The sequence below is a fragment of the Rissa tridactyla genome, chromosome 1 (genome assembly GCF_028500815.1).
Source record: "Rissa tridactyla isolate bRisTri1 chromosome 1, bRisTri1.patW.cur.20221130, whole genome shotgun sequence".
NCBI lineage: Eukaryota > Metazoa > Chordata > Aves > Charadriiformes > Laridae > Rissa > Rissa tridactyla.
Genome location: NC_071466.1, coordinates 88,048,208 through 88,065,433, shown reverse-complemented (window position 1 = coordinate 88,065,433; position 17,226 = coordinate 88,048,208). Strand labels below are relative to the sequence as shown.

General features: G+C 43.1%; 1 protein-coding gene across 3 annotated transcripts in view; it reads left to right on the top strand.

Annotated features, from left to right (window-relative positions):
* The first annotated feature begins 3,385 nt into the window (after positions 1 to 3,385).
* MAP7D2 (MAP7 domain containing 2) overlaps positions 3,386 to 17,226 on the top strand; it is an 88,474-nt gene continuing 74,633 nt past the window's right edge. For all 3 annotated transcript variants that reach the window (XM_054203525.1, XM_054203520.1, XM_054203510.1), the window contains exon 1: positions 3,386 to 3,532. In XM_054203525.1, the coding sequence (XP_054059500.1) occupies positions 3,490 to 3,532 (43 nt within the window). In that variant the 5' untranslated portion in view covers positions 3,386 to 3,489. The remainder of the gene's footprint in view (positions 3,533 to 17,226) is intronic.

Here is a 17,226-nt window from a genome sequence, read left to right as displayed (position 1 = left end):
TCAATACAGCGCCTGCTGAAAACTTGTTGTAAAGGAGAAAATGTTTCCCACAAAAGAAACCTGAAGTGTTGTTGATTCTAACAGTGCACAACACACCATAAGAGAAAGGAAAATGCTTTAAAATACAACAATCTGGAAAAAGTATTACCAGAGTTTGTTTCACAGAAGGACAAACTGGGCATCAGATGAAGAAAGCAGGATAACCAAAGTGTCTGCAATGAAAAAACCTTCCCAATCAGAGGGCTCAATACAACATCCCTTACAGAGATGAAGTTGCGCTTGGGAGAATTCCTGCCTTGCCTTACAATTCATGCTGGAGGACTGATGGTAAGAGGCTGGCTGCAGCCCAGCACGCACAGGGCTTCTCCCTGCCCATCTCCCTGCCCTCACAGACAGGTGAGAAGCGGTCCTGTGAGGTGAGGAGAAACTTCCTGGTCCCACCCCTCATCTCGACAAGGCTGTAGGGCTGTCAGGTTATGTATTCCTTCCCTTATCACTCCAAAGTGGAGCCTCACATTGCTCCTGGTGATGTACTGCCTCTAGGATGGTTTCCTTTTGTGTGATATGAAGGGACAGTAAAGCAAGGGGGGGGGCAGGGGCGGAGAGTCAGAAAGGGACATGGTGACATCTCCAACTCTGAGCATGCAGACACTGGCTGTAGTCCCATCACATCTGGAAAAGCCCCTTTAGCTGCTACCGTCAAGAAAATAATCTTGTTCTGTAAAGTATGGGCAAAATTAAACAGCTCATAACTTCCTCTTTAAAAGTTGAAGACTGAACAAATCCCCAGAGCTCCTCTTTCTGTCATAAAGAAGGATACACAGATAGATAGGTCTGAAACTGCCTTCCGACTCCTGGGTGTCAGTGCATGCCAAAGCTTTGCAGATTGCAAGCAATCCGCTACGTCTGGTGCTTAAAGATCCGTAAAGTATTCAAAGCCAAACCTGAGCAAGAATGGTTATGGTCTTGTTTCTTAGGTGCTGGTAGATGCACACTGTATTAAATCCACTATTCCCTGCTTTAAAACAACCTGCCAACCTCTACAACATAAAAGAATTAACAACAAACTACAGACAACTCCAGATACATGACCTTCTCTTAGTTCTTCCCTGTGTGTAAGGTATGATAATAGCACTATTTCAACTTAGAAGGCTGTTATAAAGTTAAATTTATTAATGCTTGAAGGAGTTACGAGAGTACCACAGGAAAGCCATCATGGAAATTAATTAACCTGCCTTCAAGGCAGGGTTTGAAGAATGTACAGTGACTATGACATGAAAGATTCCACTTTACATGATGAAAATGAAGAGAAACATTGAAGAACTGTACATTAATTAAACACATCCTTTGCACTGAATGAGGCAGGAGTCTTGCAGAAAAAACACTCTGCAAAGGTAATTAAAAAATTGACTCATATCACACACTACATACAATGCTATAGGGGAGGCTTTTGTCTTCGGAGCTTTATTGTTTTCTATATAGTTTCCTTAAGTTTTCTTTAAAATCTTTTTGTCATTGCATGACTCCCAGTCTGAATACACGTGAGGCTGTGAGCCAGCTATCAGAGGAGATTACAGTCGTAGGAGACTACTTATTTCTCCGTGTGACATGCTGTGCTTACGGGCTTCACGGCCACTGGACAGCCAGCACTAGTAGGCTCACGTACCCCGGGGCACATTCTCCTGTGGTCCTATCCATCCCTATCCACCCAACCACCGGCTCCTGCCCAAATACCCTCCCGGAATATACCCTCACATTTCCCTCTTCAGCCTCTGGCTCCTCCATCTTTTCCTATCCCTTCATATCCCCCACATCCATTCCCTGCTTTCCTAATTCCCAGTCCTGGAAACTCATCCTCTCCGTTTCCTTTCCCTCAACGCTAAGCCCATGAAACTTGCACTGAGACCAGCTGTTCCTTCCCGTGTGTTCGTCAGGCACCAATAGGCTAAAGATGAATTAAGATTACAGGACAGTCTTCCTTCTTTTGGTTTTGTTGCCAAAAGAGCCCCTGGAAATCAGAAGGCATGGCTACAGTAAGACAGGAAGGATTTTTCTTCTGTAACATGAGCAAAATGGCATGATTTCATCTTTAGACAGGTAGAATGGTTTTACGTGGAGACCCCTGCAGAAGTTTAGCCTGAGAAACGGCTGGCATGAAAGTATCTATTGAAACTTCTAAAATTTAGCAGAGTTATGAATAATGAAGTTTTTCACTGTGACAAGGCAGCATCAGGAATAATTGTTACTATACACACAAACAAAAACTAAATCTGTCTAGTTAAACTTTTATTGAAGTGTGTGAACCCAAACACGAGGACACCACTTGGCTGTATAATGGAAGACAAATCGTTGACCAGTGCCCGAAAACAGTAATTTACACTTAACAAGAAATAGCAATTTACTGGGAGACACATCAGGAATACCAAAGCAAATGTTTTCCAAAAAAAAATGACTGGAAAATATTTTCCTCCTCCACCCCCATATTGATTATGGTCTGTATTTTCAGCTAAAGATTATAATGGGAATATAATTGCCAGGCAAAAAGAACAGAACAAAAGGACTAAGAATGGAAAGTGGGAGGATGAAGCATGTCTTCATGTTCAATTTTGGTAAACTGGCACCAAAGATGAATAAGGTTTTTTGGCGTCTCGCACCAGTTCCAATGACATTCTGGGGCTGCGGAGTGTCCCCGCATGGTCAAGAAACTGCGAAGACTGGGAAGGTGGGAGCCAAACAAATCCGCAAGCTGCGTGTTCAACTTCTTGGGGTGTTTTTTGACCGTTAGCACATAAATGTTGAGGAGAAAAGAAGAGATTATGTTTCCCTGTTTCTCCCCTGCCACCGCAGGGCCGGCCCAGCTTGAGTGCCCATCCGCAGGCCTATGGATGTGGGAATTGCCTCGGGTGGGATCCGCCAGCCGGACAAGGAGGACGCGCTTGTGTCTTTCTCCAGGCACAAAACCTGGGAAATCTAGGAAAAAATAGCAGGACCTCGCAGAAAGCCGGCAGGGCACGTCGTTTGGCTTCCCGAGACAGACCGATTAAACCGTGCCCGGGCACCAGGGCTGTCTCGCCCGAGGGAAGGCAGACCCCCGGCGCAAGGTGCCGGGACGCCGGGCCAGGCCTCCCCTGTCAGCGGGCCCCCGCCGCCCTCAGCCCAGGCCCGGCCCTCCCCGTCTCGCCGGCCGAGGTGCGGCTTTCCCGGGGCTCAGGCGGCGGGGATGCGGTGGGGCGAAGCTCCGCCGGTAGAGCCTCGCCCCTCCGCCCTCATCGCCGCGGGGCGGGGCGTCGGCAGCACCTGGCGAGGAGCCGCCGCCGAGCGGCACCAGGCTGTCGTCGGCCGCCGTGCCCGGCCCCGCTCCCGCTCCTCCCCGGGGCACCTGACACCGCGGGGCGGGCAGTGCGCCTGTGCGGCGGCCGCTGGGCGCCGCGGAGCGGAGACCCGGCGGCGGCAGCAGCAGGAGGCGGCGGCGGCCACCGGCCGAGGAAGATGGCGGAGCCGGGGGCTGCGCGCAGCTACCCGCGGGCCACAGGTAAGGAATGAGTCTGCGGCCCCGCAAGGTGCCCGAGGACGGCGGCTCGCCCCCCTCCTTCGGCTGCCCCCGGCGCCGTCCCGTCCTCTTCCCGCCTCGGGCCGGGGCTGTTGGAGCCCCAGGGGACGGCGGGCGAGGGTCGCTCCCTAGCTGCCCGGCAGGTGCCGGCCGGCGCGGCGCTGAGCCGGGTGGAGGGGACGGCGGGAGGGTCCGTCCGCCATCTCGAACCGGGCCAGGGGCCGCCGTTGGGGCTCGGAGAGGGGGCGGCCCCGGCGAGGGATGAGGCAGGTTATCCTCGGCGGGAGCGGGAGCCGGGGGGAGCCGGCGGTTGGCGGCTGCCGGGGGGGAGGCAGAGCGGGTCTCGCCCGGGGAGCTCGGCGAGACCCTACCCCGCCGGCCGGTGCCGCCTTTGTGGTGCGGGAGGTGTTTGCCATGAGGTGGCTTTTGTGCGGCGAGTCGGGCTCGCCCGGCAGCCGCCTGTGGCCGCCACGATTTCCCCGACCGCCGGCGGTGCCGCCGGGGAGGGCGGCAGCTGGGTTGTGCCCCGAAGCCGAGAGCGGGGAGGGAGGGAGCGATTTATAAACCTCATTTCCAGCGGTGCCCGGGCCTGCCCGTGTGGGTTGGCCAACCCGGGCAGCAAACTGGTTGAGCTGGTATCGAGCCTGAACGCCCCACTCCGAGCCCTTCTATAGGCACGGCTCCGGTTAAGGTGCCTCCTCGTTGCTGGGTGAAGGTAACTTAATTTCCGAGGGTGGGTGTGAGGTGTGGTGGAGGCTGCGGTGGTGTTTGGAGTTGCGTGTGGCGTGGGATGAAGTCTGCCAGTACCAGGAGATGTTGGGGCCAAGGCTGGTGGTCAGGACCTTCGCTCTTGGCCTCATGTGTAGGTGTCGGGGTGGGTCTGGCTGCTCTTCCTTCACATGACCTCTCCCCGGCTCGGCGTGTGAGATGCGTGGTGATTAAGGAGTTAGGCAGCTGCTTATTATACTTTTACCTTAATTATCTGATACGGGGCCTTGGCTTTGTGGATGGCAAACCATCTGAACCTGGGGCGTAAGAGGGCATAATTTCCCTCTTGTCCTAAGCCACTGTAGTTGCTAAAAGCAGCTTTACAATTGCTTTGGGAGATAAGCAAGTGGTATTATCCCAAATTTATGGGGCGGGAAGATGAATCCAAGTCTTTGACCTCTCTGAGGTAAGGCTGTGTGGAGAGCCAAGGAGGGAGCCGGGAAAGCCTGTGTTTGCCATTCCTCACCCTCCTCCAGTGCTCAGCAGTTTCAGCTCCCATGGTAGGCAGTTGCAGTTGAGCAGTCAAGCACTTCTAGCTCTTCGGTCTCCATTTTTTCACTTTTCACATGGAATAGAAGGGAGAAAAACAGTTTGCTCAGAATTTTTATTTGTGACTTTTTTTTTTCCCCTCCCTCTCTAAAGCGTAAAGAAGTCTGCCCACTCATTCTCTTCCCAGACTACTTTTCTTCTTGTGTTTTCCTGCTCTGTACTTTCTAACTTCAGAGGCAAATGTTGCAAAAAAGATTCACTTAGTACGTGTAGACCAGGAGTTCACCCTGTATGAGATTGGGAATCCATAGAGAAGGTAGCACCTAGTAATTAAAGATGGTATCAAATGGGTTATGTGTTGTAGAGCATGGGCCGGCACAGACAGATGTATTCACTTGTGGTCAAGCATCGACATTTGAACACTAATGCTCAAATGCAGCAGTATAGAGTGGTCTCAGCCAGTTCTGTTATTTGATTTGGCTGATAGAAGATAATATGCAATGTGGTGTAAAAGACTGTCTATATGTTTGTAATGTGTTTTACAGACAGCAGTATTGTTGGGATTTGGATCTGTTGCAGCAGAGAATGAGACTCTTTTTTTTTCTGGGACCCAAGTTACCAATTTTGTAGCACTTACAACAGCTACTAATGCAAGTCAGGGATGTGGAACTGATACTCTCTTAATTCATGTGTTTGTATGTACCTCTCGGTCCTGGAGTCGTCATCTTGTTCGTTGGGATGGGAAGAATCTTTACCTCTGTGTCCCAAAGTAAAATGCTCCTTGCCACTGCGTTGCCCGTAGAAAGGGTGCCGCCCCAGCGACGGGTGGTGGCTGCTGCTACCGCCCCCTTTCCCAAACTTTGTAGTTCTCTGGCAGCATCTGAGTTTTTATCTCTAGGGTCCTCCAGTGCTGAGGGTATTGCGAGGGTGGCAATGAAAGTGAGGCGACAGATTGAGCATGTCCATCACTTCAGACTGTCTGCCCAGATCAAGCTGTAGCAAACAAGCCTGCAGTAAGGGGAGATATTTGCATCTCTTTACTACTAGGGAAGAGACTGATGTTCAATGGTGTATAATTTGCAAAAAGAAGCAAAATTCTGTGGCACAAACAAATAATATTTGCAGAGCTCAGGTGTTTCCCTTCGCCAAAAATCAAAGGCATGCAGCAAACAATAGAGATGCTACAGCCTGAGAAGGCATTGTAGGAATCTTTTTGTCAGGGAGAGCACTAGGTGACCAAAATGTAGGCGTTATTGCTGCTGCCATCTGTAGTAATGGTAATGACTAAATAGCATTTGAAGGACAAGCTGCTCAGTATTGAATCTCTTGCTCAGTGGAATTTGCTTAACGCATGTTCTGAGAGATTGAAATACTGAATACTTCGGTATAAAAAAGTTGGTCAGCACTAAAAGGATTTAAGAAAAAATTACGTGTTGTGCCAACTCAGACTGTACATCATAGAAACAGTTTGTGTGACAGGAATTTGTGTGTGTATTTCTTTAACTATACTGTGTGGGGTTTTCTTCTGGATAGAAGTTCTTTTCCAACTGATTTCTTATCAGCCAAAATGATTTAAAGAAAGTGTACTTTATACTCCCTTTTTTTGGTAGTATATTATTTTCTCTCATATATGGACATTCAAGGTTGTTTATCCCCAAGGTTAATTCTTGTGCTGCTTTTCATGTGATGTTACCATTTGCAAGTATTTGGTTTAGTTAGAGCAGTTTAATCTCCTACATATCTCAAGGTTATTGTTTTATTATTTAAAATATTGTAACACTGATAGACTTTGCCTCTGTTCTTTCAAAAAAATTAAAAAAAAAAAAGTCAGATCCCTTCCCAACTCAGTTGCATTAAATTGTAGTGAAAGAAAATATCTTACCTTTGAATTCCAAGACTGCAGAAATAAAAGGAAGGTATATAATTTGAATTGTACATGTTAGGAAAATTAAGCTTCTGAAAACTTTAGTGGTTGTAAGACATTGTTGTATAGTGTCACGTATCTCTCCTTTGGTGGCCAGCATATCCATAGCAGTGGAAAGGCTTCAGGGATGCTTTTTTTAATATTAGGTAATTATTTCTAGGCATGCTAATTGAAGGAGCATGTACATATTTAATGTAAATGAAACTATATATCCTGCATGTTGATATTATACGGAGATTTATGTAGTAAGGCTTTTTTTGTCTCATGAATAAATAAAATACAATTATAACTTTCTTAGTTATTGGTCTTTTAATGTGCGTGGAGCAAAACCGACAGGGGAAATGCTTTTAAATTCTTATTCATATCTGTCATTCACTTACAAATGTATTTTAAGGCTACAGAAAAGTAAGAGCCAGGCTTTTAATTCTGTTTAATTCTGGACTGTTCAGGTGATTAAAAAAAAAATAATCTTATTTCCTTCTTGTGTGTGTCACGTCTGCCAGAAGGTCCCAGTGTCAGTATTGTTGAGTAGCTTGTTTGTCTTTTCTCTGTTACACTTATCTTGACCACTCCTCATGAAATCTGGTTTTTGCACCAGCTCTCTGACAGGGCATTAGAATTATCAGCCCTTCATTTACAATTGGCTCAAGCTGTTGAGCAGAACCTAGAAGCAGTTATTCTCAGTTTAAGTTTCATATCCACTGATGTGTTGTTTTGTTTTTTAAAGTACTGTTTCTATAGAATTTTTATAAATATCTGGACTGTACGAGTTGGGGGGGAAATACAGCTGATCAGGAAACTAATGCAAATTATGGGAATGCTAACTGCATTGAGTAACAACCAGCTCAAGTTGTGTCCTCCCTGTTTCCATCTTCCTCTCTTAATTGGCTCTCACAGCTGTTCTAAGCATGGTAACTTCAGGTTTTGTGAGGTCTGTGTATCTTATAGGTCCTGCTGGATTTGGTTACCTTTCAGATGATGTGCGCGTGTGTGACAGGTTATACTCAGCTCTCAGTGTACTGTGGCACAATGATTTGGGTCAGTAAGTATGTTAAATACACTTGTGTTACACACCCAAAGTTAAGTTTGCTGTGAATCTCTCCTACTGGCTGAGAGGGAAAAATCTGGATAATACGCTTAAATAATGGAAGGAGTAGTAATGCTGTAACTCAGCCAAGGTAATTTAAGTAATCAAAAGCAAAGTTCTTTCAGTACTGCAACAGATTTTTTTTAAATGTGCATGGTTTATGACATTTAGATAATTTCTGAGTTACTGTGCTGTAATTGACTTGTGTTTGGTATCTCCATCACAACTTGATATATTACCTATGTATTTTCTATGGTTGGAATTAGTGCATTTAAGAACATGGTATTATTAGTTTTCCCAATATACTTGTGTTCAAGCAGCCCATCCAGTGAATTCCTGCTACTTAAGTAATTTAGTGGTCTGCCTATCAAATTGACAAAAAAAGTGACTTGAAATCTTGGCTAATCACAGAGGTATTTTACAGCATAGTATTACCCTGGACTGACTTTAGATAGGCTATTTAGAAATACCTTTCACTGTGTTTTATCTCCACAATGATGAATGATGATGATATGTGGGGGTGTAAAGAGAAGAGGTAAGTGGGACAGTGGAAATCTGGCTAACCATTAAAATGTGAAAAAAAATTAAACTCAAGATCATTGTTATGTTGTTTAAAATACTGTAACAAATCTGTCAGACTTGGTGTCTGTCACTCAAATAACACTTTTTTTCTTTTCTTCTCTTCATTCGTATCGTGAAACTGTCAAGATCATAAAAACCCTAGCACCCAGCACTCTCTTGCAGGTCTGAATGTTGTAAGGATCTTAGTAAAGTGCTTCTTGTTATAGTTAAATAGGAATCAGAATGTTTCATATAGAATTACTTCTGCTTTTGAATTGTCTTTTGTGTTCTGTGTATGTACATAACGCATGTAGATTTCAGGCTTTCTGCACATGTAATGAATTAATATATTAACATGCCTGTTGATCACATCTTAGTTTTCTTCTTCATTTTATTCCTGTAACTCTTAAAGTGTAGCTACTGCGGATAATCCATTTTCCATAACTATTTAATATCCGTCTCCTCTGCGATATGAAGTCTTGTGATGTATGTCCTTGTTTTCATTTACTGTATTATTTGCATATATCATTGTTGTTTACTGAATGTCAGATCAAACTGTGTGGAAATGTTTTGCCCTAAATTCTGGGACGTCAGTTTCTCTTTCACACTGGAGGTTTTTGCTACTGCTTTCATGTGTCTGTATCTGTTTTCCTTTGATCAAGAGGAAGCTGATCATTCTTGTGGTATTAACGTGCTGCAAACAAATGTCTACTTTGCCGAGATTTCTGTGATCTTTGCATAAACTTCAGTCAAGTAGCAGGTAGGCTCCTCTATGCTTTCTAGCCGCTTTTCAGTGAGAATGCCCAAAGCAGTGATGACTAGAAGTATTCCTGATGTTGTGCAGGGTTTGCACAGTTGCGTTGTGGTAGCTGTTTGCTTAGAAGTCACTTTGCTTTAAACTGTTTGTTTCTCAGCATGCCAAAGTTTGTTCTTTTACTGTGATTTCATGTTATTTTCCTTGGCGTAAATAAAGGTGCCAGTAGCAAACTTCTCTTATTAATGTTTCACTTTTGTTAAATTAATTCCTTTACAACATAGAAACTGCATTTTTTTGTGTTCTAGTGTTATGCATATGTGCTTTTATTGATTGGGATAATTTGAAAAACATGGTGTTGAGCTGAATTTCTTGTAGTGATTTAACGGAGGAGATTGTTTCATCACATAATATTTAGCTTATTTTGAACTTTCTTTTTTTGATTGCAAGAGTGAATAATGTATGGTGCAGTCTTGGGCATTCACATCCTTTTTCTGGTGTGCAAAAAATCTGGAAACTTTCTGTACTTTGAGTACAGAAGTACACTAAAGTGCTCAAGCTTTTCAAGTCAAGCCTTTCATTAATAATTACATCTGTTGTTTTTTAGAGTCATTCTTGTGTGCTTGCATTTGCCTTCCAAGAGGTCCAGTCCACTTAATATGTATTAACTTGGTTTGATATAATGGATATTTTAGTCTGAGGTGCCTTTTGAGTTAGTCCTTCATGCCAGAGCCAGCTGCCTGTTGGCCACACATGCATGTTAGTGCATCTACTTGCACAATAAGAGGAACTGATTTTATGCCCTGTAACCTTAACGCCATCATGGATCCAACATTAATCAACCATTTGGAAGAGAGTGTGTGAGGTTTCATAAATCTACTTTCCTTTGTTTGTTGAATAATTGTTCTTAGATATTCTTTTTTCCTTTTGATTTTAATAAATAAAACGAGGCTCTAGAATTTATCACTTCTACCTGAGGTTTTGATAGGATGGAAAAGGATGTGTTGGATAAAAATACTCCATACCGTGTATCAGTTTGTGGATGCCACTGTAAAAGCATCTCAAAAAATCTTCAAGAAAATAGTAATAACACTAGTATATCTGATTGGTTTGTCTGTTTTAATGCCAGATACCGGAGGACATATTGTGGTTTTGTTTCAGTTGGATCTGGAAGCATGCCTTGCTTGGTTCAATGCATATGAATTATCAAATTACTTGTCTTACGCCAGGCAGAAGCTAGAAGAGCTCTTCTTTATTTCAGCAAAACATTCATGCAAATATTTCTAGTTTGCAATTAATTTTGTTTGCAGGTGTGGTGGAATACTGAAATTCTTAATGTGGCTTTCATCAAAAAAGAAAGATACAATTTTTCCTAAGGCAGTGCGACATGCCTGGGTTTGTTAACTCCAGCAGGAGTGCTGAAGGGGTCTTTCCCTGCCTGGTCAGGAAGAGCACCACTGCTTTTTTACCTAAGCAGTAAATCAGTGGTAGTTTGAAGAATACACCAGTCTGAATAAACTAGCCTTGATTATTTAGTTAGAATAAACTTCAAATACGTAATTATGCTGTAAGTAAAATAAACCTCACTTTGAAAAAAACACAACCTCAAGTCATATGAAACAAAAATATTTTCTCGTGCTGCTAAGGTGGCTGTGTGGAAAATTGCAGAAGAAAAGCCCTTCCTTTTGTCCCAGAAGGGAAAATAAGACAATACTGCAGTGTTTATCCACACATTGTTACTGTGATTTTACATATTTTAGGTAAGGGTTTCTAATTTCCCTTCCCTCAGGAGGGGGATCTGGTTCAGCTGGACAGACAGACTTGCTGCGGTGAGGTGAGGGGAGGAGATGCTCGTGATGGGACAGCCTGATACAGCGTGCTTGTCACCAGCTGAAGAGAAACTTTTGCCCTTGGCATTGTGTCTGCTTTGGGAAGCGCTTTCCTTCTCCCATCACTGGTGACTAATGTGCTCTCATCAGTCTTTTTCGTTCCTTCATTTGTGTTGAATGTGGCATTCACGTGTGTGTATACAGACCCAATCTGTGTCAGGGGAAGGAGACCTCAAGAAGAGGACTGGAAACATGCTGTTGGGGCTCTTAAAATGCTGATAAAAAGTAAGCCAATTATGGCTTCCAAAATAAATGACGGATGGGCTGGTTCTCCTTTCCCTGTCCTAAAGGGAAGAGGGAAGAGCGCTTTACTTTTATCCTTAGTTTCTTGACTTTTAGTACTGTGCTTCAGCCACAGGGCATCTTTTCCCCATTCACTTAATGGTCTATTAATAGATGTAAGTATTTCCATTCTGTTTCCTGGGTTTAGTTGTGCTAAGTGCTGTGGTTATAAGTAAACATGGCAATTTTCAACAGTCATAGGAAGTGGTTTAATGGTACAATTAAATAAATGGGTGACCTTCCTTTGGCATAAATGGGATTTTGATGAGGTTCTGGACAAGAATGCTGGATTGCAGGGTTGTGGTCCAGGATGTGTCTCATGGCTCTTTGAGGCTGGGTTATGGCACTGAATGAAAAACTTTGAGTGATGCATAGGGGAGAGATTGTTTAGAGAAAATATTCTGCAGAAAGGTTGAATTTTTGTGGCATTATCAAGCTACAGAACTGAAAGAAAATCTGCAACAGAAATAACTGCACAGGTTATTTGAGGCATTTACACATAATGGGAAGAGTTTGTTTTTCATAATGCTTCTTATAATCTAGGGGCTGTTTTGCATATTTCCCCCTCGCAGTATGTTTTCCCTCTGAGGTTTTGTAATCTTTGTTCTTATGTCATAGTCATTACCTGTATCCAGTCTGCCTTTAAGTCTCGTACTGCCAAAGTCTGTCTTAAAAAGAATAGGTAGGCTGTCTTTGAATCTTTAAATATATTTAATCTGTGATGAAGTTGCCCAAACGATGTGTGAATGGAACTGAAAGTCATGTTACACAGTACAAGCGCATCCACTTTCAAATCCAATTTTTGTCATGGCTGGTCTGTAATGCTGAAGAAAAACTGAAGACCGTAAAGGAAGTCTTCATGCAACCAAGGTTCCTTGTGATGCTTGCTCCCTAAAGCATAGTGACAGGCATACAGGCCATGTAGCAATTCAAAAGGTGTTTAAAATAGCACAGTAATGTTGCTGGAAGTCCACTGAATTCCCTTTTGATGTAAAACCCTGCAATACATAGATCTTCTGTTGCCTACTTGCTGATAATGGTGCACCTGTGCTATTGATAAACTGACATCCTACTAGGTTAACTCTTGAATTTTTATAAGAAGGCTTTTTATTTTTTTCTCTAATGGCGTTTTCTTCCATTCTCGTCTACTCGCCCCTGCCAACGAGGTCATAAGGGTGGCTGCTTTAGTCAAAGCAACAGTATTTCCTTCACTGCTCTCTCATCCCTGGTGGCTAGAAGAAGACATTGAGGGTAGGGTGTAAGATCACAGCAAGCACACAGCATGTGTCCTAGCGTCCCACAAATTACAGTTCCAGGAGCTAGAGATGTATCCAGTAGACTTGGATACATCTTCCATCATATACATATATATTCCCATGCTCAGGCCTGTTCCTCGCTCCAGCTTCATAATTGCACTCAATGCAGTAATTCATTCTTGTGCTCCAGCAGAGCTCACCCCACTCCATCCAGCCTCGGGAGCTGAGGGACAGAAAAGCATGAGGCTAAGGAGGAGGCTGGGCCCATCAGATGGGCTCTGGCAGGAATCGACCTCTCACCCGCCCACCTGCCTCCTGCAGTGGGAGCCCAGAGGGCTAAAGTAGGTCTTAAATGTTTCTTTTGGCAGCTGGAGGGGAGGCAAGGAGACTGGGAAGAGGAAAAAGGTGGAAAGGAAAAGAAAACGCATTCCATGCTATTTAACCTCTGCTTCAGGCATTACTGTTCAGAAATGGAGAATCATCATATCAAAGAGCTCTTTGAAAATCAAAGGTAACAAAAAAACCAAATAGACTGAGGAATGTTTTCCTAGTCTTCACAGCAGCTATTGCTTAACACGTGTTGCAGTATGATATACTTCCTTAAGTTATAGACTCAAAGAAGTAGAGGGGCAGAAGTCCTCAAGATGATTTTCTAATGGCTATTTTGCACTGAAATGAATCCAGCTATCTCCTGATGATGCACACATGGCAGTGGGGTTGGAATAAGATGATCTTTAAGGTCCCTTCCAACCAAAACTATTCTATGATTCTATTTGAGAAATTCTGGTCAAAACTCCTATGGTATAAGGTAGTGCTTGAAAGATATAATTTTTGTGTTCTGACCTTCAGTCCCAATGACTGAGAACTGCTGGACCTGATTCTGAGAAGGAGCATTTCAGGCTGATAATATTGTACAGCCCTTTATAAAATTGGGTAGCTGAAAAGTCACAAGAAACAAAAGTATTAAAGGAATATGGAATAATTGTTCAGCAGCTAAAATTTAGCTTTAACTCCAACTAGATTTGAATGCATTAATCCCCCCCTTTTTTGTTTCCAGCTATATAATCTAGTCCATTACTTCATGCCTTGCCAGAATAAATACAATTTATCCTTCTTAAGCGTCACTCCATAAAAAGGTGATTTCAGCATTGTCTGGCGGATATTAAGTACTCTTTTTAGGGAACAGTGAAATAAATAAATATACATACTTATTTGTAGGCAGAACCTGAGTGCCAACGATTGAGTATACAGTTTGGGGTCTTTTGGAATTGAATTTGAGGTAGATTACACAAACTTGTAATGGGTGATGATGTCAGGTTTGTAGAGGGAATACCTCCTTCAGCATGCATCAGCTAGCACTGCTTTGACAAGGTGGTGCAGGATTTGTCTCCTGGTTCTGGATTTACCCAAGCACATTATAGTGAGTCTTCAAATGTCTTGTCAAGCACAAGAATCTCTTCAACTTCTAGTGGTAGCTGACTTTCTCCTTTTGGTTCAGAAATGTTCAGTGCCTCAGTAAAAAAGTACTCAAAGCAAAGACAAATTGTTTGTTTCTTACAGTTAGATGGTTCTCTTGTCTGTGGACAGAAACAATACCAAAATGTTTGCTCGCTTGTTTGGGAGAACTTCATTTAAAGTCCATTTGTGTTCTCATGTAAGAAGTTTGGATGCTGAATTTTCTACTGATAATTTTTTGTTGGTAGCATCAGTCCTTCTCGGTGAAGGTAGAGAAGGTGGGTATAGTTGGCTGTTTGTGATGCTATTACCTGTAATTTTCTTAGTCCCTTTGCCTGCTACCCCATTGCCAGCTACTCCTCTTGCTGCTGTCAGTTCAGGTGTAGAGGAAGGCCATCTTTCTTGTGCATACCTAGAGCTGCTCTTCCTTTTTCCAAGTTTTCCTCTTACATGCGTAGGAGGGGATGCGACTTTTGCTGCGACTCTGACTCCTCCTGTTCCCTTCCAAAATATTTACTGGCTTCTGTTACTTAAGCCAATTCAACCTACTCATCCCTCTCCTCTTTCCACTTACTGTGGGTAGGCAGGTTTTTCAGGCCCTGGCTCTTATCTTTTGATTTGTATCTGCGTGTGAAACAAAATTCTGGAAGAGTGCAGGATTCCTGTACGTGTGCCAACTTTCAGCCTGGGTGTGTGGTGATATGGCGTTCTGCGTTCAGCAGAACTACTTGCTGTTGCCACTATCAAACAAAGCCTTTTCTTGTACAGGTGTGTCCTGAACTTTGATCTGACCATAGTTAGCCTATGTCTAATCAGTCCTGGCAAGGAGCTCCATAGTCAGTTGCCTTCTGCTAAGAATGCTAGGTCTGCTGAATGTATTTTTCCAATGGGGCAAGCTTTGTGGACACATAACCTCTTTTTATTAGACCAACCAGTTACAGTCCAAACAAGCAAGCTTTCTTGCCCATCGATCTGGGGAAGGAGTAACTGCATCCTGGTTCATGACATGTGGAAGTGGAGAGGAGAAAAGAACAGGGGAAGTGGATGCAGGGACCTCAAGGCTCTCTTGGCAGCAGCAAGTTCCTGCTCTTACAGAGGCATGAGATGTTGTCACCAAGCTTTTTTTTATTGGGACACAGAACCTGAGATCTTTTACTTTGTTATAAGTGCTGCAGTATGGCAGCCACCGCTCAGGGTATTTTTATTCAGCTCGGTGCAGGTTCTAGTTAAGCGCTATTCAAGAGGGAAGGAATAAGAGTTGAGATATCTAATTTACTTTGAAAAGTATTCCTGTATAGTTCCTGGATTTGCGGGGTGAATGTTGCTGTTACATTTCAAGAAGTATTGCCCAGATGAAGGTAAGACGAATCTCTTGGGATATAGAATGAAGCGTGGAATAAGCAACTGCTGCTGTACTAGTATTACCATTGATAGGGTTTGTTTTTTTTGTGCATATGGCCAAAACTACTGCAGTTCTTGTTCACTTTCCCCTAATGTAGCAACCCTGATTAGTAGGTTTATTAACTAAAGTTATAATGGTGGAATTCCAGATTAGCAAAGGAAAGTAAAACTGGTGTAAAAAAAAGAAATTAAAAAAACCCAACATATTTTTGACATATCTTTCTTGTATGTTTTTGGTCCAGGATGCATTCTTCTGTGATTTTTAAAAGTAATCAAACCAAGAGAGAATCACTGATATTTAGCATCATTGTACGCAGTTTTCGGATTTCTTCTTGTAAATGCTGCAGATAGCGTATTTTTGAATGCACTGTCTTGCAGAAATTGCTAAATACTTATCAATTGCTAAATCCACAAAGTACGCTTAAGTAGGCAAGGCTCTTGTTTTATGTACAGCAGTTGATTTGTTACCTAAAGTTTTTACCTGTTTGCATTGTGTAGTGAATGAAGAGATAAATGACACTACTGGTTAGCTTCCATGGAAAATGTGATACAGTCTCCACTGTCCTTGCTTTGAGAGCTTCCTTTGTCAAGGAAGAATATCAGATGCAAGCTTGCTGGCTTCCTGGAAGAAGTAAAAATGTCAACTGTAGCGCTGTTAGCAAGTGTTAGATTTTTCATTCTGAATGTGGCGGGATTTATGGCACCAGACTGCGGGCACATCTGGAGCTAAACTGCAGCAGGCAAGCTTGTTGCTGTGGCTCTTTTTGCGCGGACTCTGCTGGTATAGGCTTCTACCATTTCTTTAGTAGAAAGGTATTTAGGTGTCAAATGTGTTGTATCACTAAAGCAGTAGCAGTTTTTCCTTTGCTGTTTTTCTGTAACATTTTTATGGAGGATTTTAGGGTTAGGAGATAGTAGAAGAGATCCTGCTGCCACCTACAGCACCACCAAATATCAGATCTATTCCTAGCACGTACATGCTGTCATTCACAGTGTTTCAGGATCTAAGTTACTAAGATACGGATATGCAGTAGTTACCTGAAAAAAATACCTTTTCTCTTACTTAGCTGAGCTGTGCTTCTTATCGGGAGACATAACTGGAACACACTGTCAGAGCCTTACATGCCCCAGGGCACACTTTTTCTGCACATTTGAATGGAAGGGAATACATGAGGCCATCTACAATTGCTTAGTTTCAGATTTAAGAGCTTTCAAAATCATTCTAACACTGTTCTTGATATTTAGCCTTGTTTTATTCCTTTTGACAAAAAGTTCAGGACAGTGTTAAATAAAGGGGGGGGGGTAATTAAGGTTGTGTGAAATATTCTTAAAAGTTTTTTTGCCTTTGAAAATAGCATATCCTTTCATCTCCTACAGACTGCCTGCTAAGTATAGAGAAGTAGCAGCTCTCTTAACACTTTCCTTGTAGCATGGTTGGCAGAACAGCAAATTGCAGACAGGAGTGAAGTTTTTTGTGTTGAGCACAGATATGTGTAGGAGATGGAAAGTTAATCCAAGGGGATACAGTAAGCTATTGAGAAAGGTGGATATCTCCCTTTACTACTTTCATGTCTCGTCTTTTACAATATAGCTGGCTGCAAGGTATGTCGTAGTTTGATTTGACTGACAGAGTGACAGTAGCAGACAAATGTGTGTGGAGAGGGGAGGTTTGCAAAAGCATTTTAAACTGTCCTCATGCATGTGTGTGGAGGCAGGGGGTGTAGACTACAGAGAGGTATACATTGGCAGGGATAGTGCACAGTCCACTTTATTTTAGGAAGAGGTGGGTATGAAACTACATTAACTTTTT